Source organism: Serinus canaria, chromosome Z (assembly GCF_022539315.1).
Source record: "Serinus canaria isolate serCan28SL12 chromosome Z, serCan2020, whole genome shotgun sequence".
In the NCBI taxonomy this organism is placed as follows: Eukaryota; Metazoa; Chordata; class Aves; order Passeriformes; family Fringillidae; genus Serinus; species Serinus canaria.
This window is the reverse complement of record NC_066343.1, coordinates 1,393,238-1,417,233: the sequence shown is the minus strand read 5'-3', so window position 1 is coordinate 1,417,233 and position 23,996 is coordinate 1,393,238. Positions and strand designations below refer to the sequence as shown.

The following is a 23,996-nucleotide window of genomic DNA, read 5'->3' as shown; positions in this document are numbered from 1 at the left end:
GACACACTTGGCCCTCCTGGCTGCCAGGGCACTGCTGGCGCATGTTCAGCTTGTCTCTGACCAGCTCCCTTTCCAAGGTGCTGCTTTCCAGCATTCCCCAAACTGTCCATCCATCCAGGGTTGCCCCCTCCAGGTGCAGAATCTGGCACTTTTCCTTGTTAAACTTCATACAGTTGGTGATTGCCCAGTGCTGTAATCTGTCAAGGTCTTTCTAATTTGTTGAGGTCTCTCTTCAGAGCCTCTCTGCCCTCAGGGGAGCTCCTCCCAATTTAATATCAGCAAACCTAGTATTCCCAAGAGTCCTGGATCTAAGTAGTTTATCACAGTATATAACAGTACAAGCTGGCTTGTACTGGGCAATTAATTTGGATGTAAATAAGAAAACCTGCCTGTTCCATAAACTGGACACTGGGTTTACAGACAGGAACTTCAATCAATTATTTCCATCCTAAGCTACAGACATCTCACTTGTTTAGGAGCTGGGCAGTGCTAAAAGATGAGACCAATGAGCTATCTAGACTGTTTCAAAGCCCCTTTATAAAGAGGTGTTCAAACAATAAACTGTTGCCACATGGACTTCAGGTGTGTGTGTCATCTCTGTCTCTGACCCACCTCCTTTCATGCTAGTCGTTCATGAAGATGTTGAAGAAAACTGAGACTAGGATGAGCCCTATGGAAGCCATGTTTTAGCCCTTGGCCTGCTTGATTTTCAGCTCAACTAACTGCTGGAGCTGCTTGTTAGAACTCACTTCAATTCTGCTCAGTGACACAACAGTCCTTGGAGAATTCTAGGGCTTAAGCAGATGAGCACACACAAGTGATGTGAACACACAAAACAGTGCCTATATCTGAAGATACTGTGCACTGAAAACTGGATCTAGAAGAATAAGATATTCAATATCTACAGATTTATATGTGTGTTCCACAAATTATTACTTCAACGCTTCTACTTTTATTCAGTTATCCTTCAAAATATCTATCTCAATAATTTGCCTGGCCTTTTATGCCTGGGCCATCACTATTGATTCTAACGCAGAAAGTGGTATTGAGGACAGTCATTCTGGCTGTAAATGTCACATCTCCTTAACTCAAATAATGTAGAAGTTAAACAGACTTGTATCAGTCAGGCTCAGCATCCTTTTGGGAGAGCAGATTTGTAATTTTAACCAATAAATAATGAAACACATAATCTAAAAGTGGTACATTTATGACTGGAGAAGTAGAAACAGATAAAATGTAAACAGGTTTGCACTTCAAACCAGTTACTGTAACCAATTATTATTTCAAAGACAGAACTTGTGAATAATTCATTAAAAAGTAAAACAGCTAAAGATTGGGGAAAAAAAAAATCTGTGCAACCAGTGGAAGCTAGGAACCTTCCTTGAATCCTAACTTCAAAGTATAAATGTTTATTATGTGTAAAAAATCAACAGAATCCCTTCACATTACTTCCAGGTGCTAATAAAGGAGCGACACCAATTCACCTGAAAATAAAACATGTAAGAATATTTTACCCATGATAATATACTCTGATGAGTAAAAACTATTTTTTGTATGTCTAATTTTTTAATATGGACAGAATAATAAATTGTTAGAAAATTCTAACTGAGTAGTTAAAGTATAAATAGCCCACCAGGTAGCTGTGGGAAGAGCCCCAAAAAATGCCAGCTAGCTCCCTGAGCCAGGAGAGAGGAAAGAAGCCTGAGCCTCATGGCAGTTCTCCTCTGACCAATGGCCTGGGAGATCTTTTTTAACTTGTGTCTGGAAGGAAAACCAAATCAAACATGCAACTGCAAGCAGAAATAACCACCTTTTTTTGTGAAGTAGAATTGACTCCTGCTCTGCTTCCTTCCTTGCCCTAGGCCTCTGAGCAAAAAACTTCTCTTTTTGAGCCATTTCAAGAGGAAAGTCTTTCTAGGCAAATTATTTTAAACAATATAGCAATCCCATTAAGTGGGCAACTTCTGCTTTTTATATAAACAGAAGTATTTTATGCATTAGTGATTTGCAACTTGCCTCTCAAACATGAATGGCTGAAGAATATTGATGTATGCAATGTGAAATACAGCATATTTACATATTTTAAGGGATATTTATGCTAGAAATAATAAAATATTGCTGATATATAGAAAACTTAAATAAAAATGCTGATATATATATATATATATATGTATATATATATATGTATATATATTTATATGTATACATTTATGTAACCAGTGTTATAGCTTCAACAATGCTGACTTAGAAAAAACATGAATTCTTTCCTAAGAATCAAGAAGCAGACTTACCTTCTGGCTCTGTGATTTTAACAAAGAGAGACTCCATGTGCCACTCAATCACACCATGAGGAGAGTCACTGGGTAAGATGCTAAGTACAGCTCTTGCTCTTTCAGGATCAATGACAGCTCCTTTTGTGCTGTCTTGAACATCCACAGTGGTAACACGGGTGAGTATGATTTCCACTGCCTCTGAAAGTTCTGCAACACTGTCAGCAAGAATTGTCAGGGTGATTGTGGACAGGGCCTGGCCTTCTGAAAATGTAACCTAAAGTTTTAGAAGGAAGGGGGGGAAAAGTAAAATTTCTTGTCAGTGTTAGTAAACCTAGAGTTTTATTCTGTAAACTCTATCAGTTATAAAATGCATCTGCATGCACACATACATATCTTATACAATCATAGAATACAAGGTTGGAAGGGACCACAAGGATTATCTGGCCCAATCTTTCTTGGCAGTACCACAATCTAACCAAGATGGTCCAGCATTCTCTCCAGCTCAATCTTAAAAGTGACAGTTTTGGGGAGTCCACAACTTTCCTGGGAGGGTTATTCCAATAGATGATTGTTCTCATGATGAAAAATTTTTATCTTATGTTCAGTGAGAATCTCCCCAGGAGTAACTTGCATCCATAACCCCTTGTCTTTTCAACATGACACCTTGTAAAAAGTATTCTCCTTTGTCACCACCTTTTAAATACTGACACGTGGTCTGAACATAAGGTCTCCCCATAACCTTCTTCTCTGAAGGTTGAACAGTTCTCTCAGCCTTTCCTCATGTGACAGGCTTCCCTGTCCTCTGACCACATTTGTGACCAGCTCTGGACCAGCCTGCCCATATCTAATTTCCATAACAGGGATCAAAACTGAACACCGAATTCCAGCTGTAGCCCAAAAAGTGCTCAGCAGAGTGGGCTAATGACTGCTTTATCTCTGCAGGGAGTGGCCTTGCTGATGCAACCCAGAAACATTCTGGTGGATTGCCTCAATATTCACTCACTCATTTGAGTTTATTGACCATCGGAATCCCCAGGTCCCTTTCCCTGGAGCTAATCCCCAGCCAGGATAGATGCCAGAAGGCATCAGGAGTGCAGAAGGAGCTGCACTCCTGAATCATGTTTTTCATAATGCAATATTTGTTCCTGATGAATCTTCCAGCCTACCCAGGTCTTCCTGCTAGGTGGCTCTCCAAAGATTCCACTTCCACACATTGTCAAAGTTCATCAGAGTACACCTGATCACATCACCTACATCACTTATGAAGATCTTAAACACTGTTGGGCCCAATATGGATCCCTGAGGGATCACACTTGTGACAGTTTGCCAGTTTAAAAAGGAGCTATTTACCACCACTCCCTGGGGACAGCAGTAACACCTTAGTTCAGTTAGAAGAAGGCCACAGCAAGCTGTATCAAAAACCTTGAAGAAATACAGGTAGACAATGGCTTTTCCTTTTCTTATTAAACAGCCTTTATCTCAAGATTTTTCTCCTTATTTTCTCCTCATTCTGATGAGATGGGGAGTAAGAGAGAAATAGTTGGGGGTTTTTAGACAACTAGGGTCAATGGACCGCATATATCCATATGAAAATAATGAACATATATCTCTTAAAATGATTGCTATGTGAAAAAATGGCTACTCAATTTTTTTTCTTTTTTTTCTTCAGATAAAATGATTGATACATGCTTTTTCTATCTATATTCGTATTTTTAAATTCAAGGGGCCTGCCACTTGATTAGGTCTTTCTCAAGAAGGAAGATGTGTCTAGAAACACATAGCCTACACAAAATGTGTAGGACAAACAGAAATTTCCACTTAATATCATCCTTTCTGACTCTTCTTGCATGCAAAGCTATGCAGTGTACTCATATAGTATGTAGCTGGAATGCTCAAGGAGTACTCTAACGATTTCAGTATGATTGTTTTGGCACCCTTGATTTCCAGTTCATTTATTTTTCTCTTCACTATTTTTTGGGATTTGTGTCTGCTATGGACAGCCAGAAGATAGAGGACTTTGACTGACAGAAACTGGCTCCTGCCATTCCTAGGGCATATAAAGAGCTTTGGCCACAGGACAAACTGGGTTTCGACATGGTTGGGAATCTAAAAGTCTCAGAAACATAGAAAACTGGGATTTTTCATATTCTGCTGGGCCACTTAAGTTCTCCATTGTATTGAAAAGGTCAGAACAAAGAGCAAACATTCCCAGATTCCCACCTATGCAAACAGTTTGACAGAGTAACTGAATCTCACAGCAGGAAGAAAGGATAATGGGAATAGGATACTACAGATACACATCTCCTGTGCCTGGACAGCATTGCAATATCAGGTTCTAGAAGTGTAAGAGTGATACCACTGTATTATGTGCCAGCCAGAAGCACAAAACGTTTGAATCACAGGAAAGGACCTAGAAGCAGGGATTAACAGAAAAGTGGGCCAATCTAACATGTACTGTCCTTCTCACTCAGTACATCTTCTCTATTGCCTGAGACAATGTGGAGAATGTAAGAAAATAAAGATAGTGCAGAAGGTAGTCTCACACCTGAGGAGTTGCAGCTGTACTAGTCACCAAGATTAGGAACAGGCCTGCCCTTAATAGGTTCTGTCCAATAAGAGGGCGAGTGCCAGTGGGTTAGCTGGTTGAGGAGAGAGTTGGGGTTTGTTGGTTGTGCTGTGAAGAAGGCAATGCTGCGAGGAGCTGCCCGTGAGGAATCACCAAGAAGGTATGGAACTTTTGCAATAAGCTGACACCACAATACAGTCAAATGCCTCCCCAGTGATAATAGTGATATTATTAAATACCATTCCTGAAGCTGGAAATACATCACTTTTGCTCCCATTAGTGATCCACTCCACTGTTAGTCGTCCATATGTTCCTATTAAACGTTCAATATTCAGGGTGATCAAGCTGTCCTGTTCCATTTCTTCAATTTGCTTAAATAAAGAACTCTGGAAAACATACCGCAGCAGAACCAAAGCATTATTTTCTTAAAAAGAGAAGTTTCTTTAAGGAACAGGATAATCAAAGGGGGCAGAGACACTGGGCTTCAATAAATTATTCTACTTTAAGCAGCTAAATGCAAGTCTATTGCTTAAATTTTTAAATTTTTATAACTTAATACTCAACAGGTCCAAATTTCAAATTCTTGTGTTTATGAAATGTCAGACCCCTTCATCCTAAAAATCCAAGGTTTTTGTTAGGTTTTTTTTTTTTTTTGGAGTACAATATTTTATGTCCAAATCATGTGAAGCAAATAAACATGTAGACTTCCAAGACAGACATAGTTTTACTGTTGTTACTTTTCTTATATTCATCCTCCTCACACAAGTCCAGAGACAATGTTTCATTTCAGTGATGATTCTTCTGTATTTTATATCTTCATTATGCATTTAGTACATATATCTGTTTACATAACTTCTACAATATTTGATAATTTAAGAAATAACAACTCCAAATAATGCCTTCAGTCTGATATTTTCTCCAAAGTTTTTATTTTGTCCAGGCAGATGGGCTCATCCTGTAACATAACTATGTCAGAGGAAAAGAATCTTCACTTAATTCCCTTGATTAACCAATCAATAAAGACTATGATGATATCATATTTGCCATCTGATAACTAATTTTTTTGGTTGCTGCAAAATGAAATTGATAAAATAATGGGTTATTCTAAATGTAAGGGGATTATAAAAAGCCCACAACAGGGACAGACTGGAATTGAGTTTCTATTATCTGTCATCTATATAACCAAGTAACAATGCTACATGGTTAGCATTGTTTCAAGTTGCTACAAGACTTTAGAAAAAGAATCCTGTCACATGCAATTTTAGTATGTTTGTGTTCTGTTATTCAGAAGTTATATATACATATTTTTATGATTTACCTTAAAAGTTTTACCTGGGCAAATGCGATGACTCCATAGGCATTGTCATTGGGAGGAATAATTATGTTAACAAAACTGTGGACACCAATCTCTGCACCTCCTTTAGGGTTTTTCAGACGCACTTGAAAACATTCTTCCTCCTCTGGGATGATGTCATCCAGGATATTGACTGCTATCACAACTTCCATATCCCCAGGCTCAAATATCAGTTCACCTGAACTAGCGTACAAACAAACACATCAAGTAATTATAAACCGAGGATATGATTTACAAACTTTGAAAGCAGTACTGAAAATTTAAAGAGCATTTTTGATGCTGAAAATGTTGTTTATATTCCTGAGTAGGTCAATGAGGTTTAAAGGTTGTGGAATTAGTGTTGGGTTTGTTTTCTTAATTACAAGAGAACATATAGTAACTGATATTTCTTATTAATGTAATGTAGTTTAATTCATTCCAAATATAAGCTTCAATATCCAGTTTGACTAAAAATCCTATTATTACATATTTTAAAGCAAATTGTAAGAAGTTTGACTTCAGTTTATCCTGAGGCTACCTGCGAAAAATTCTCTTTAGTGCTAATAAACACATCACACACAGGAGTCTGTAATGGTCTCCACTGCAAAAATAGACTACTACATTAAAAGGAATTCAAGAGCTGGGAGATAAAACTCAAAAAACCTACCTAGGTATAAAATCTGACTGGTTGGAGATAGTTGTCAGCTCATAAATCTGGGAGCTAGATTCAACGGAAAGAGCAATCAAACTCTTGCTGGAGTTCAGAGACCTTGTAGTAGTGAAAGTTATATGATCTGCATATGGGGCTTCCAGCATCAGAGAGAACTGGTTCCCTTCCGAGTTCCAGGAATACAGTGCTGTTTTGTGCTTACCGGAGAGGAGGATGTGAACTACAATGAGCAAGGAAGAGAAAAAAGAAATATTCAGTGATATATTTAAAATTTCTTGTAATATTAGAAATGCCCTTGGCAGCTCAGTTGTTAAAAGTATCTCTTAAAATCTGATAAATAATATGAAAATTGAATGTATATATTTCTTCAATTCCAGTACTATAAACAAATTCTTACCTAAACCTGAAGGAGGGATGAAAACATGGATGTTTCTTACAGCAGAGACTGGAAGAGACTGAAAGTGTCTGAAGGTAGACTGCCCTGTCTCCCAGATGAAAATTTCAGAATTTCCAGTTTCTACAAAGAGGTAAAATTACAAAACCTACATTATATTGCTGCCTGTTAATTAAATTACACACCAGTGGCCATTCAAAGGCAGAGACTGTCAGCTTTAATTACAAAGTGAGACCAGTGATTGTGTCTTCCTTTTTACGTGCATAACTCCATAGCATGATTTCTCATTAGATTATTTATTCCATAACTTAATTTAAGGGTTTTTCTGCCCACATTCCCATATAAGAACACTAAAAAACCTATCAGACAACAGTCAAGTGCAAAGAAACCTATGGACTGCAATATAAACTCTTAAAGAGTCACAAGGATACAGACATAAAACAATGTCTGAACTGTCACACTTGTAATAAAAATGTACTTTGCTGAACAATGCTCTTTGCATATAACAAAGCTCAGGAAAGCTTAGAAAGGGTGCAATTAGCAGACAGATGAATATTCCCTATTGTTATTGGGAAAATATTTCATTAGTTTCATGAATATTTGAGAACATACACAATACTTTTGTTTTCTGAGGGACAAAACAGTGATTACTTTGGTAAGATCCTTTTCAGCAAATTGTCATCCACCAGTAATATTTTAATCTGTATCTAAACCCCTTTTATTCCAAATACCTTTGCTATCAAACAAGGCAACACATTCTTAGCAAACTCAGTGTTTCTTTTCTGCTAAATACCTTTTGCAACAATTAAATATATATCAGATCCAGAAGTCCAGGCTTCCATAAGTTTTATTTCTTTTGCTGGTAACTGACGAAGATTCCTAAACTCATTATTCAGCCATTGGTACAAGAGGACATTCTGGCTGGTATTTGACAAAGAAACTAGTAAGTACATAATGCCTCCTCGGGGAAAAAAGGCAATGTTCAGAGCATTGTAAAGTGGAAGTTGATGATGCAGCACAAATATATCTTTATTCCACTGGAAAACCTGTAAAAATAGAATATGTATTTTATTATATGTTTATAATAAGAAAAAAGAAATTAGGTGTTTTGATGAAAAATGGAAAGACCTATAATTAACTGAATTCCTCATTTCTATAGTGGATCCTACATTATGGTGGAAGCGCACTGATAAGCAACTTTAAGTAACTATGTTACTGAAAGTGCCTGTGCCTGTTCTTCAGATGAACAGGTTTATGGTCAGAAGCTATTTCTATTCCTAAAGTTATTTAACATAATAGACTTCAAAACAGAAATGACAGTAGCAATATAATCAAACCAAGTCTAAATTACATGTTAATGTAAGGAGTGTTGTTACATTTAAACAAGTCTAGAATTCTACGTCTTATAAATCTATAATAGAAACTAATTTTTCAGAAATATATACTTACTTTTTTATATATATTCCCTTCATATTTCAAACTGAAAACTAATAAAACTACCTACATCAAAGCCATGAAGACAAGTGTGCTCTAACCTGGATGGAACTGAAACTCACAAAAACCAAATAGTCTTCTTCATCCACAGCAAAATGTTTGACAAGTGTGGTATCCAAAATAGAGAGAGTCTGTAACTACAAGGAAAATATGACAAAAATGGTATTTGGAAGTCAGTTCAAGTTTATACATATGCACACATATTTTTTAAAAACTGTAAACATATAAAACATATATAAAATAATGTATAAAAATTGTCATATATGTAATTTCATTGTTTTAAAAATATATATGGGATGATTTTGCAAAATTAATGTTAATTATCATACATTTTTCAGAAAATGCTCTATGATTTCATTACTCCACCATTTCTTTCTTCACTTCCAAGGTCATTTTATCTCTCCCTCAAAACATGACTATAAAAGACATTAGACAAAAAGCTGAAATAACTTGTTTAGGAATGGTATTTCTCAGTTAAGAGTTCCCACTGAAACACTCCAAACCATGCTGCCTCTTCCTTCCCCCCTGCAGTAGGATAGAGAGAAGAATTGGAAGCACAAAAGGTTGAGAAGATCACAGGTTGAGAGAAGAACAATTAATAATAAGATAAGAAAATTAACAGTAAATACAGCAATAATAATAGCAGATGGTACAAGAGAGGCAAAATTCATATGTGAAAATTCTCACTATGTAACACCTGTCAATACATGAACTGTGCCCACACTACCCCAACCCCCAGGAGGGCCCCTTTTGCCCATCCCCAGAAAATGACATGAGTTGACATAGAATAACCTCCAGGCTCCAGCCATACCTCCTCCTGGCTACTGCAAAATTAACCCTCCCCTGGCCTAAACCAGGACAATAACTTACATCACTGACTCATGCTGAGTGTTCAGTTGCCAAACTATCTGAGGACAGAGATCTTTTTCCCAAAACATGGGGGAACAGAAGGGCCTCACAAAGTCCTTTCTAACCCCATTATTTACTGAATTTGTAAGTATCACAGATTTACCTTCATTAGTTTGCGTCCAGGCATGAATGCATATACACTGCTGTTGGAAGCTCCCTGACCACTTCCTCCGTGAGTAATCACAAGGTAGGGAGAGGCATGGATTTGGAAAGACACACAGCATTTAGGATTCCACATACTAAAATTCTGAGAGAGGAAAAAAAATGTAGAACTGAAACATCAAGGTTTTATTAGGCAGCATGGTTAATGGTGTGTCTGTAAGCAAGCATTTACCTCGATGGCAACAAAAACTCCTTTCCACTGGTAGAGAGTAGAAAGCACAGCTGGAGGTGAACGCAACAGCACACCATACAGGTTTTTTTCCAATTCAAAGAAACACCAGCTAGCTGCTGATTCTTCCACAAAGCTTTGCACAACAGACAGAACACTGGTACCATCCCCTGCAATACAGTATAGGAAAAAAATATTAATCCTTATGGTCTTTTACAACACCATTTTCATTATTTATTTGTGAAAACCAAATCTAGTATCAGAAATCACAGAATATTCTGAGCTGAAATGGACCAACAAGGATTATGAAGTCCAGCTCTTAAGTGAGTGGCTCATACAATGGTCAAACCCACAATCTTGACATTTTTAGCACCATACTCTAAATGACTAATCTATATTCAGAGTTGTTTCTAAATAGTTGGTATAAGTGCATGTAAATGCATGGAAATGGTATAGCACTGAGGTTGTACTGAGAGTTAAATAATAAAATAATTTCTCATATATTACTATTACATATGGAAGATGCATAGGCAATTTGAGTGTGATTCAGAGTGACTCGGTTTTGAATTTTGGTAGTGAGAAAATTAACTAGATAAGAGAAAATAAAAAAGTGACAGAGAAACTAAAAATGTGTTTATCCTCATTTTCTCTCTCATCACAAGTCATAGCCACGGCAATAAGATTTTTAAACTGCCTAGTCATTCAACACTTACATAAAATAGCATCTGTTATATTATTTCAAAAAAATCTAGAATTTCAAGTAGTAAAGAACAGATTTATCAATCAAAGGTCTTGTGAAAATATATAAGCAAGAGCAACACAGATTGTTAAAACTATGGCAGCAATGGCTGATAACAAACTTGACTGATAGCCAAGACCTTTTATCTAACAAATTTTGATATCATAGGGATATTATAAGTGAATTTTCATTCCAAAGTTAGATCTCCTGTATGTTTGGTTCCTCTGTAGCTATCTTCACTCTGAAAACAGCAATGGATGTTCTTGATAAAGGGAACGTACTGATGCCAAACGCAGTATCCGACAATGTCTCCCACTCAACGCTCACAGATACATTGAGCCCGTTACTCCGTGAAACTTTCAAATAAACTGTAGTGTTTGCTTCTTCAACTGTCAAGATATTTGTCCTAAATTTGAGAATTGTGAAAATAAAATTTAAGAAGTATTATTTTTACAGCATAAAAATAGGATTCTTACTGTACACTTTCAGCACAGAATATAAAAGAAAATTTATGCAATAAAAAGAAAATTTATGCTCTGTGGTGAACTAATACTAATTAATTTTGCCCAATATTTCTTCACACAAGGCTTTGACAAAATTATGGGAAATTCAACAAAATCTTAAACCAGCCTGAAATCTTACACAAAACTGTATGGGTGAAAGTGAATGATTTCTGAAAACATCATTCCATATCATAGACTAATATAATAAGAGAATGGTTTGGTTTGAAAAGGATTTTAACAACCATCTAGTTCCAGCCCTCCTGCCATAAGCAGGGACATCCTCCACTAGACCAGGTTGCCCAGAGCTCCACTGAACCTGACCTTGAACACCTACAGGGATGTGGCATCCACAGCTTCTCTTGCCAGTGCCTCACCACCCTCATCGTAAAGAATTTCTTCCTGATATTTAATCTAAATCTACTGTCTATCAGTTTTAAGCCATTCCCTCTTGTCACTACATGCCCTTGCCAAAAGTCCCTCTCCAACTTTCAGATAGGAAAAGGAAGGCTGCAACTGGGGCAGCCCAAAGCCACCTCATCTCCTAGCTGAACAATCCCAATTCTCTCAGCATTTCCTCAGAGCAGAGATGCTCCATCCCTCTGATCAACTGAGTGGCCTCCTCTGGTCTTGCTCCAACAGCTCCATGTCCTTCCTCTGCTGAGGACCCCAGAGCTGGAGGCAGCTCTGCAGGTGGGGTCTCAGAGGGCCAGAATCTCCTCCCTCCAAAGCTGCCCACAGGGCTTTGGATGCAGGCCAGGATGCATTTGGCTTTCTGGGCTACAAGTGCCCATGGCTGGCTCACGTCCAGCCCCTCACCAGCACCCCCTGACCTTCAGGGCAGGGCAGCTCTCCATCCGTTCATCCCGCAGCCTGCACTTTGCACTTGGTCTTGTTAAACCTCATGAAATTCCCAAGGGCCACTTCTTGAGCTTGTCCAAGTAAGACTGGCTCATTTGGTTCTGAAAAAGCTGCCCTGAGTGAGGGTGTATCTTACACAAGCCTAAATAAATAGGTAAATTAGAAAATTTGTAATTCCTGGGACACTAGTTTATGGTTTGGAATCTGTAATATTGATTACTATTAGTGAAACATTTGGGAAATAATTAAGTACTGTTTCAAGGAAAAATGCACAGAGAAATCAACATTTCTAATGAATAGTCCATTTTAAGTGTTTTTCTGCTCTTCTGTCTAGCAGTAATGATATTTGACAAATAGTGTAAGTTTTAAAATCATAAATTTTAAAACTGGATTCCTAATATTTTTTAAAGGGAAACTATCTCTATGAATATGAAAAAAACTTCCTTTTAAATGAATCAGGGTTCAGTACCTATTTGTAACGGGGTAGATGCTGAAAAGCCCCAGCGGAGCCTGGTTCTGTAATATTGTAATCACAGTTTGCACTCTGGTGCCTAGTCTGGCTCCTCCAGTTGGATTGAACAGGGTGACAATAAAGTGCTCATCCAATTCTGGTTCTTCATCCAGGATTGCAGTAATATGCAGTGTCTGACAAGAAAAAAGCATAGAAGCTGCTGAGACTTGACAGCTAATAATGACAATGTTATTCAAGCCATGTTGCTGTTTCTGCTCTTTTTCTGGACAGCAGGGCAGCACAACAGCAGCTCTTGAACCAGAGAAAGCAGGAATAAGGCCTGGATAGTTCAGGCTGGGGCTCTAAACTCATCTCTCTGGTGATCTCCTATAGTGCAATACCAGCATGAGCATATCTATGTTCTTTTTATTTTTTCCCTTCCCCTCTTTACTCTTAGCATAAGATTCTCTGAAATGTAACAGGTTTTGATCCTTTTTACATATTTTTGTTTTGTACTTATTTCACACATTTCTTGGTAACATAGTCCCCATGCAGCTACCTGATCACAGCTCAGTCAAGGTGGGTTTACTTTACTTTAGTTGTCAACTGAACTATCTCATCAGGAACAAGGTAGTTCCATTTCTGGTGCTGGGACCAAAGAAGGGAAAAAAAGCAATAGGGAAATATTTGAAATACTCTCTTCTTGATGTTTTATTCCCTCTACTGCACCATGGTGGATAAGAATAGGGTTGTCTCAAGGTGGTCTCAAATCAGCAGAGAACTCTCTAGAAAGAAATAGGTGTTTTCACTGACATCTTCCCAATTACCCAAAAAGGTGAAAGTCACAGTAGTACATGTTCCTTTGCCTTAGAAAAATTATTTAGTAATGACAGGTCTGAATTAAAATAGAGTTTTCAACATTTTAGATGTCTATTTACTTGTTCAATAAACCATATTTAAAGACTGTATTGAGAAATCTTTTACCCCCTACTTCTCACAGATCTGCTAAACTGGCTATCACTGAGGTGTCAAATGCATTTTAGGTTCCGAAACTGAAAACCAGTGTTTCCAGAAAGGTTTGTTTCACATCCTACTTCCCTAACCACAACATACTAACCTGTTGTTGACACATTTAAGATAGCTCATTTTCTAGCTGAAAATCTTGTAGGGACAGTGCAGAAGCAGTGGGATTAGTACTGTCAGAAAAATAAGTAATTATCAATTTCTAAAATTCTGAAAGATGTTTACCTTTTGCCTTTGCTGCAGCATACTCTCTTCAGGCCACAAAAAGGTACAGTATTTTTAATTCCACCATAATTATTTACAGTGGAAAATTATGACTGCACATCAAAGTTTATCTTTCTGCTCTATACTAAACACATAAAAATAAATGGTCCTATTCACACATCCTACTACATACCCATTATATTTTTTTCAATACAATACAACTACTGAACTATTACAAAGAGAGAACTATCTACAGAAAAACATATTCAATTTTTCTGCACTCCCACAGCTCAGTTTATTCTGAGAATTAAGGAAAACATAAGAAAAAAATTAATACATGAAAAACCACAAACATTGCTGAACTGTTTCAAATAATTAAAAAAAATCCATCTTCACTTTTTTGTTGTAACTACCATATTACCTTAAATCTGACTCCCTCTTCCAGCACAATGTATCCTTGAGAAGGGGCCAAATCCACTGATGGCTCTGAAGAATTAATTTCACTTACAAGATACTGAACAGACACTGTTCCAAATATTCCCTGAGGAGGTTCTCTAATAATATTTAAAACTGCAACACTTTCCATCGGATGGAGAGCTGTTTGCTCTCTGAGGAAGAAGTGATCACTGTTATTGAATGACAAAATTCCATGTCCATCATCATTGGCAAATATAGTAATCGTGGCTTTTGAAAAATAAGTAATAGAAATATATTTTAATTATAATAATAAAAAATATAATTGTACACATATACAAATAAATAAATATATACACAAATCCATTCTTTCTTTAGTATAATTATATTGCTTTTATGTTCCTGATAATACTTAACAGAATATGTAAGTATTTTGCTTTATCTAGGAAGATTTCAAGAAAGAAAGAATCTTGACTCTCTTATTAAAACATCCAGCTTTTGCATTTTCTGATTCCTTATTTCACATGGTTTTTTCTTATTTTCACGTTTTTCACAGTGATGTTTAAGAACTTTCCAAATGAGTTTAATAATTTACCATAGGAGTACACTTTTGTTTTCTAAAACATGATTATTCAGAATAAGTTAATTAAAGTGACTGAGATACAATTCTGAGGAATTAGAACATCAAAACTAAGTTTTACCTGTTGTGTTCTCCCCTAATTCCAGGCCAAATGAGGGATTTGTTAGAATTAACTGGAACTTCTCAACACCTTCAGGAATATCGTCATCACAAATCACAACAATAACAGATTTATTCCTCTCTCCATCAGCAAAAAAAAGAGTCTAGCATTGAAACACAGAAAGCATTGAATATTCGATAGCTGATAATGCACACAGAAATTTTAAACTAAGGTTAAGCAGAATTGCGTTAAACAAGGAGGAAAGAAGAGGCAAGAAGAATAATTTCTATGTCCCTTATAAACTGACTGAAAAAGAAGCAAAACAGTTAAAGAGTCTAGCACATTGTAGAGTGAAGACAAACAAGAGCAATTCACTTTGAAAGTTATTTTGCAAAAAATACTAAAACCTATGTGAAATCTTATATTCTCTTGTCTAAGCAAAATTGTATTTGAAATAGAAGTTTCAAAGTTTAAAATGTGTCTTATATTTAAAAATGCTTTAGTACTAAAAAAGAAATACTAAAAATAAGATGACTAAATCTCTATTCAGATGATCAGAGCAACTGAAAGAAGTTGAGAAATCTAGCTGTACTAGTGACCATCCTGCAGAATAAATAAGATAATGCTCTTTTGCAGAAGTTGAAAAAATGAAAACTACTAGATTTAAAGTTTGCTTCTTACCCTTGAAACCACATTAAAATCCAAACCCAGTTGTGCCTCCAAATTTTGGGCATAAAAAAACACAGACACATTCCCATAAGATCCTTTGTTCCGGTATGCCATTATGGTCAGATTCCCATGAGTTTCATTAACTTCAAAACTAAAACAAAAACCAAGACAAATTCTCAGTGCTCACTGAGCATTTTCTTTTAATAGGATGGCAGATAATTTTCACTTAAAATAATCCCTTCTACCTTTTAAGAAAAAGTCACTATTACAGTAAACAGTAAAGCCAGTTGTCTAATGCAACCATAATACCTTTTTTTAATCAAAATGGACTTGAACTAGATTAAGCCAGTCTATGAGCATGGAGGCATTTCCTAGCTCCTGGAAATCAGAGAAAAAGATCTGGGAGATTTCAATGTGCTTGGTTACACGGATGCAGAGGCTGGGGCACTGGATGGAGGCTTGAGTGAGTGATGGAAGTCCACAATACTAAAGGACAGTAGTGAAAATAAAAATATGGTAGCATGAGATTTCTGAGTAAACATACTGTAAGTGTTGGTTTTTAGTGTGGGCATAATTTTTCCAGTTCCACTGAACTGAATAATATGTTGTCAGCTCAAAGACCTGTTCCTATTGTTAATAGGAGTTTTGCTGTTAACTGAAAATGAAAATAGTTGGGCAATACTATTCATTAACTCCCACACGGAGTTCTTCAAGGTGTCAAGACTTACTTGGCACTTTCCCATTCAACTACTCCTCTTACTCCATCATTAGCATCAATAATAATTTGAGAAGCCAAGCCTTCTACATCTAGAAGGGAAAACAGAAAGACAAGTATGTAAGAACAATAGAGTTAATTTTAATTATTTTCACAAATAACAGAAGCATTGCTTTATATCTTTACTAATTCTTTACAATAAAAAAATAATTTTCTATTTCCAAAGTGAGGGGGAGAAAATGAAGTGAAAAGGATACTTGGAAAAGCTTGAAGAAAATCTGTCCTTACTAGCTTACCATTAGAACAGCAACACAGGGCTCTGAATTGCCACCACTACATTTAATGTATTTAAAAAAATAAATAAATAAAAGAAAAAAATTGAAGAAAACCCATGGCACAGAAAAAGTAGAAAATGACAAAAGCAAGATTTTTCACCAAGTCTTAATTCACTGTTTGTTTTTCTTATGATAATATTTAATGTTTTGTAGACAGTGCCATTCTGAATATTGGAGGGATAATTACTAAAAAAGAATAATAAATTATACAGTATATCATCTCATATTAATGTTTCAGTGCCTGATAATAAATCTTAATGGCACACACCACAGATTCTGCTATAAAAAAAGAAATAATAATTTCCTTTTAGTTAGTTTATGTATTGTAAGATTTTATTACTACATAAAAACATATGTATATTCACAATAACTTTGCAAAATTATTGCATGTAGTGCCCTGTGAAAATACTGAATAATAGATTAATGCCAGCAATTTCCACTAATCTAACAGACCAGAACTTGACAGTCAGAACTTGATTCTTCTAAGAAAATAATGGCTTATTTTATTTAAACAGCATCACATGAATACCTCAATTTATATCAATTTAATTTTAATAAAATTAAAAAGAAACTAAGACTGACAATTTCTACAAAATGAATTGACTTCACTAAATCTGTAGTAAATATACTATTTTTAAATCCATCAGAGAGATTTCTATTAGGTCAGATAAAACTTAATAAAAGTAAAAGATCACTGCCTTGAATCCAAACCTGACACTATGAGATAGTTATGAACATGAACAGCAGCTGCAACACCTCTATATGGACCACAGAAAGGTTTAGAAATCCACAGGGGTTACAGAGCATATAGACCCTTCAGATTCCTAACTGGTCTTTTCCCTCATCATGTCATATTCTGATCAACACACTCAAGATCTATAATACTTCACTTTCAACATCAGACCTCTTATTTCATATCTGGCATCTCTCCTCTCTCCTGATGACCTGCCATTTTACCCTATCCTATTTCTTTCTGCTATCCATTAAGTTTATTCATTTTTCTTTCATCATTTTCAAGTATCGAACATTTTCCCTTTTCTTCATTCCTTGCTCTTTTTTAGAGTTGGGCCTTGTCTTCCACCTGTTCTAGATGATGAGATGGAGTGAGAGCAGCATGAAGAAAACAGAACTGTCCTTTATGTTTCCTGCTTCTGCTCCATATCCATGAAGTCTGAGATCAGAAATAAAGGTCACTTAAGTTCCATGTGTTTAACTGTATGTCACAAACATCCCAGACCTATACCACATATTGCATTCACATGGCTAAGACAGGGACAGCATTTATGATATATTCCAGATGCGTACAATTAACTGTGTATCAGTATCATGTGCAGGACACCCATCACTTTTAATATTATACACCTAGAATTATATTAAAGATTTTCTATGGGGAATGGGATTGCTAAATCCTACACAAATGCACTGCACCTACAAAGATTTGAATTCTCAATCATAACAAAGAAAATACACAAAAAGGGAAAGCAAGATTAGAAAATAGTCTGATAACATAATTAATTGCAACATTTTATAATAAGGACAAAATTTTGCCTCATGGATTAAAACTATTATCTGATCATCCTAAGTACATCAGAGTCAAATGGTCATACTCAGACTGCTAACAACGTATGGCAGAAGGTAAGATTATAGGTCACTCGGAACAATTTAAATCAAGAAATCCTTCATAATTTAATGTTACTCTTTCTATGTTTTAAATTTTAGACTCAACTAATCACAGCTCAGGGTCCATACAGCAGCAATCGGTCTTGCAAGTTACCTTTCAGTCTGTAACGAATTAATTCTTTCACTTCAATATGCATGCAAAGAAAGGGAAAAAGAGTCACAGAAGATGTTAGAAATAATCAGCATAATTAGTCACTGGTGTCACAGGATAACCCAACTATCTTTAAAGCCAATGGCAGCTGAGTTCAGCAGCACAATGAGGAACTCCATACGCAAGCAATTAATGAAGTTCTGTGGAAGAGTAGGAACACAGTAGATCATGACTCCTAAAAATAAATTTGATAAAAAGTAATAAAAAGATACTTTTGAAAGAGTGAGCAAAGGAGCTACTTGAAGGAGTTCTTAGTATTTATTTGTTTCTGTCATTTACTTGGAAATTAAAATCACATTAACACATCGCCAACTCAACTTTTGAGATAACTGTGTTCTCCAGCTGGTAATTACTAAATAACTCCTCTGTGAAAATTGTCTTATAAGTTTTACAGGGCTTTAAAAATAAGAAGCCAGTGTAATAATGACTATGTTTGATGTTCTACAATGTTTCTTGCCTGTCTCATTTTGGCTTATTTGGAAAGTGGCAAGCAGAATAATGATATGCCAGAGTAATATAATGTGCATTCAATGGATATAAAAATAAAATTAATCATAATAGTTTTACCAAGCCTGGGTGGGGAGGAAGTTGAATGGTTCATGATAAGTTCCACTGAAGTTAAATTAACCAAGAAGAATTCTTGTACTTCTGGTACATCATCCTACAAAACACAAATCCAGTATATTCTCTCTTCATTTCTTTAAGAAACAATCACAGAATTTGTCAAAAAACAACAAACTAGAAGTTTCTAACTTTATAGCAACATTAGATTTCATTTATGTTTCCATTTTCCTGGAACATTTTTACATAAAATGTAAATTATGAAGAAAAACATTACATTTATTAGAAAATACTGTGGTGCCACTGAACTAGGTGTGGATAGATTTCTACTCAATTCTGAAGGCACAACTAGCAAATAGCACTGATAAAGTAAGAACCTGTAGAAAGTAATGAATGACACTGATCTGCATAGCAGAAAATAAAGTCATTATGAGAGAGGTAAATTTCACTTAACTATAAGTAGCACTGTCTTCTGTTATTATTTGTCCTTCTGTGGTTTTACCATTAAAGACCAAAGCCATCTTTCTAAATCACCATAAAACTTATCACTTCAAATAATACACCATGCGAGATTCAGGTTCCACAATATTCCTTTTTAATTGTCATATCAATAAGTATGGAGTGAAAGGATATAGCATTTACCTCTAGAATAGTAACATTTATGGCAGCTGATGTTTCTCCTTCTTTCAAAATCAATGAGTCAGAAACAGCTACATAATCAGCTCCTGGTTCAGCCAAGGTCCCCTCTGTCTGATTACTTAAGGAGACCAATCCTGGAACTGTGGCATATGTAACATTGATAGCACCTGTTTAAAATGTGACAAAAAAAACCCCACTTTTTTTCAATTCCTATGTAATGTTCACTAGAATAGAGAAAGAAAAGAGACCAAATGCTCGTTAAAAAAAATGGAAAGCCTAACTACAAACCAGAGGATTAAAATACTAATCTGAAACCAATGGGACTTATTTCTTTCAGTCCAGCCTTTAATAATTGTCCAAGATTATAGGACTTAGGAAGCATTAGGATCCAATGTATTCACACATTTGAGGTGCTGTGAACTGCAACTATTACATTACATACCTGGGACAGCTAATGTATTATTAAAACCAGGTTTGGTGACAAGGGAAGTAGAGTGTTTCAGGAATGACTGATGTCTAAGAAAGGCTCTAAGAAAAGCCTTTAGTGAAATTAGGAGAGCCTCTAATGAAATTTAGTTTCATTCCCAGATAGACTGACATGGATGTTAACTGAGAATAAAAATTACAGAACACACAGATAAATTTTACTAGACGGAAATCTAGACTTTTTTTAATTACAAAGCCACATCTCATGAACTTGCCATAGTAAGTCAAATTGCAAATTTAAAGAGAGTGATCCTGGACATAAAATGACAAATGAAATTTAAAGTTAATCTGTATGAAATAAAACATAAGGTATAAAAGAATCTTCATTTTAATAAATAAAGATGGAGTTCAATTGAGAGATTTTACATTTACAATGGAAAATTACAATATATTCATATTTTCTGAAGTAGCATTTGAAAGGTAATTTACATACTTACTGACATTAAAAAAGAAATGGGAAAACAAAGAAATGACATTTAAATTCCTCTACAGATCTGTAGTGTGCCCAGATCTTGAATGTTTGTTTCAACTGATCACTTCACCTCAAAACAGTGAAAATAAAATAACAGAGGTATTAACACAGGTCTAAATATAGCTAAAAAATGTTAATAGAAAATTATTATGTATGCTATCTCTCAATGGAAGTCAAAATACTCAGGAAAAAACCACAAAAAATATATTGGCATAAATTGCACTACTGAAGTTAGTACTACTTAATTTGATTTTAAACGGAAAATTTAATTTAAAAGAAATACAGAATTCTTAGGAGAGGCATAAGCTGAATTCAGAAGCATCAGTGCAACTTTTTCCATGGGATATTACTAAACTGTCAGATTCTGGAAGTTTATGGAGCGGATGTTGTGGGAATGATAATTCCATACAAGCTCATTTTCTCATGTTTTTTTAATTTCTTCTGGACAGATAATTCAAGACAGTTTTTCTGGACATAAAATTACAACGCTAACAGCCAACTAACTATGTCATAGCTACAGATCCCTTGCTGTGGAATTAAAGTTTATGGCTTCAGTTTTAACAAATGCTTGGTTTTCAAGCCTGCAGTAAGGAGACTAGAAGTTCTGAAAACATAATTGTATTCAAGGTTTTCCAGAATTTCTAGCCTCTCTGTCATGGCTTTCATTTGTTTAATGATTTTGAGAACAAAATTTAATTTCTCTTGGAGATGTTATACAAACCTAGAGATCCAAATTCTCTGTTAATAAAAAGTTGAACTGTTTTGTTTTCCTCTGGGAGTAAAAGTACCCTGGATGGAGAAGCAAAATTCAGTACTCCATGTGGTTCATCACTACCCTCTACTGTCAGAACAGCTTCATATCCTTGACTATCCAAAACAGCAGCACCAGAAGGAGAAACACCTGCAAAAGAATCAATGGACTACAGTTAATTGTGTTAGGTAAATCAAGTTTTGTCTCATGTTACTGCTTTTTTTATGTACAATGGACAGTCAGTAACACTGCAAATGAAATCAAACCAAAAACATTATATGTTCACTGAATTTTACGGATTGTGTGGAATGTATATGTAATTGTATTCTTTAACAAGCATAGGAACATTCAATCACAGCAAAAATTGTATACATAAAAAGTATAGAGTTCAAGACTCTATACTTTTAAGAAATTAGAAAATCTGAAGAGGCAGTGGACTTCCCTAAACTACTTCTGTTGTAAAAGGAAAGAGAAAAGTTTTTTTAGGAATTCATTATAATTCCTAAATGCCATTATAATTCATTCATTAAGTAAAAAAATATATTCAATTTCTCAATCATTCTATCAAGAAATTACTGCAAGTGTTGCCTTGATGATTAACTGTATGAATTTATACTTATACTGAAGGATTACAAGAGTAACCAAAATATTAAGGTAAGTTGGAAAGGCACCTATCAGCAACACTACCCATGTCAAGTTAGTTTGGTGTTTACACACTAATTCTAGTTTAACAAATGATATTTCAGAAGGGATGTGGTTTCACGTGTATTTTCTCATTATAATTTCAATGAAAGAGTAAAATATTTTTACCTCCCCTAATTCAGAGACAGATTAGAAGACAGCTGGAAAATTGTTTAAAAAGATAAAAAATATCCTTTTATTTTATGACACCTGTATACATTTATACATAGAAGCATCAAGCCTCTTTCAATAAGATGGTAACAAATTTTGCATAGTTTGCAACATTTTTAATACTCGTAGTCCTACACTTCCAAAATGGTTTAATAAACACAAAATGATTACACCATTAAATGCCAATTTTAGATATAGCAGATATTGCAATCTGTTGTTCCACATTACCTTCTGTTTTGATGTTGTATAGGATGATTCGGTATTCTTCTTTTTCTTCCGGAATATGGTCATCCAGCAAGTGGACATATAATGTTGTATTCAATATTCCCTATATATATATTATTGATAAACTTATTAGTCATTAGTGTACAGAGTACAAGTAATACCACTCTATCCTATGTATTTTGAGCAATACCTTTAAGAAATGTAAAGTTAAATACTGAAAACAATGAACTCCCTGCTTTTTAATCATATCAAAACAAGGAAGACTGCTTTAAAAACATACTTGTTTTGTTAGCTCACTTCAAATTACAATATTTTTTTGTAGCCATTAGATTTTCTATGGACTCACCTCAGGAAATAAGAGAATTCCAGAATAGTATTCAAAATTTTGTTCTATGTTATGTCCAACTATCTTCCACTCGACAGTAACATTTCCCAGCCCTGGGGCAGTTCTTACAACATGGAATTGCACTTTTTCTCCTAGGAACAAAGAACAAAATGCAATATTTTTGATTTCTTCTTCTACAATTCAACTATTAAAATGAAAACACAAAAAAATTAATCACAGTAAAAGTATTTTTTATTGTAAAACTTTAATATTTTTAATAGTGAACTTCCCAGTAGTTATGTACTACCTTTTTTTTTTTTTAACATTGAAACAAAACCCTCACAAATCTGAACTCTTTCCTCATGGGTTTTTATTAATTTAGTTCATTCCTGGAAAGAACTATCAAAATATAAAGAAACTTGGTACACATGCATAAATGCTATCAAAACATGTGCAAAAGAAGAGTAGTATCTTTTTGTGAACTACACACAGACTAAATGCCCTACACACAGTTTTAACACAGTTTTCTACAGCAGCTAACTGGCATGGAATAGACATGATCCTAACATCTGCAGTGTTTTGTGACTTCAAATAGTGTATGTGTAAAAATGATTGCAATTACCTGGCACTTCCATTTATGTGAGTTTGAATTTACAAATTTTATCAGTTTCTGGATGTTTGAAAACATCCAGAAAAAAAAAAATTAATAATTTTAAAAGGACAGTATTTAGAAGCAAAACATTAATGTTTGCTAATTTAAGATTTATTTTTAATAATTTAATATAATTTCAGAGATAATAAATATCAAATTAAAACATGCATCTGTAAGAAGTACTTATGATATTTTTTCCACAGTTATAATATTTAACTAAATGGTCACTTAAAAAGTTAACTCTTCAAAAAGTTTTAAAAATTAGGAAAATTTAGGTAATTATAAAGTATGAAATATCTATATACATTAATATAAAATACATATTTGGCATAAAATTAAATATTTTAAATATATGCATGTAAAATTACATATTATATTAATATGAAATTGATTCGCAGGTAACATTGCTAAAATTCTGCAATATGCAATGTATTTCCATTAGAGGAGAGATATTTATTTATAATACATAAGTGTTTTGCATCTGTACGTCAACAGCATTTTCCCAGTTCACAGAATGGAAGTTTGCCAGTATATAACTGTGGAATTTGTTTTCAAGGAAATGAAATACACAAAAATTTATAATACTGAGGTGCTTGGAAATAATCATGTAAGCTTAGGCCCATCTTCAACTGACTGAAAAC

The 23,996-nt window shown here is 34.9% G+C and overlaps 1 protein-coding gene across 1 annotated transcript in view; it reads right to left on the bottom strand.

Annotated features, from left to right (window-relative positions):
* Window positions 1–23,996, bottom strand: part of ADGRV1 (adhesion G protein-coupled receptor V1) — a 273,565-nt gene that overhangs the window by 183,777 nt on the left and 65,792 nt on the right. Inside the window, exons 36-55 of the mRNA XM_050986466.1 lie at window positions 22,725–22,855; window positions 22,382–22,481; window positions 21,272–21,451; window positions 19,596–19,759; window positions 18,960–19,053; window positions 16,240–16,318; window positions 15,524–15,662; window positions 14,864–15,005; window positions 14,170–14,432; window positions 12,540–12,715; window positions 10,991–11,115; window positions 9,974–10,140; window positions 9,743–9,886; window positions 8,772–8,867; window positions 8,030–8,282; window positions 7,240–7,359; window positions 6,840–7,062; window positions 6,172–6,376; window positions 5,079–5,225; window positions 2,292–2,547 (exon numbers count right to left, since the gene is read on the bottom strand). Coding sequence (XP_050842423.1) covers window positions 2,292–2,547; window positions 5,079–5,225; window positions 6,172–6,376; window positions 6,840–7,062; window positions 7,240–7,359; window positions 8,030–8,282; window positions 8,772–8,867; window positions 9,743–9,886; window positions 9,974–10,140; window positions 10,991–11,115; window positions 12,540–12,715; window positions 14,170–14,432; window positions 14,864–15,005; window positions 15,524–15,662; window positions 16,240–16,318; window positions 18,960–19,053; window positions 19,596–19,759; window positions 21,272–21,451; window positions 22,382–22,481; window positions 22,725–22,855 — 3,204 coding nt within the window. The remainder of the gene's footprint in view (window positions 1–2,291; window positions 2,548–5,078; window positions 5,226–6,171; window positions 6,377–6,839; window positions 7,063–7,239; window positions 7,360–8,029; window positions 8,283–8,771; window positions 8,868–9,742; window positions 9,887–9,973; window positions 10,141–10,990; window positions 11,116–12,539; window positions 12,716–14,169; window positions 14,433–14,863; window positions 15,006–15,523; window positions 15,663–16,239; window positions 16,319–18,959; window positions 19,054–19,595; window positions 19,760–21,271; window positions 21,452–22,381; window positions 22,482–22,724; window positions 22,856–23,996) is intronic.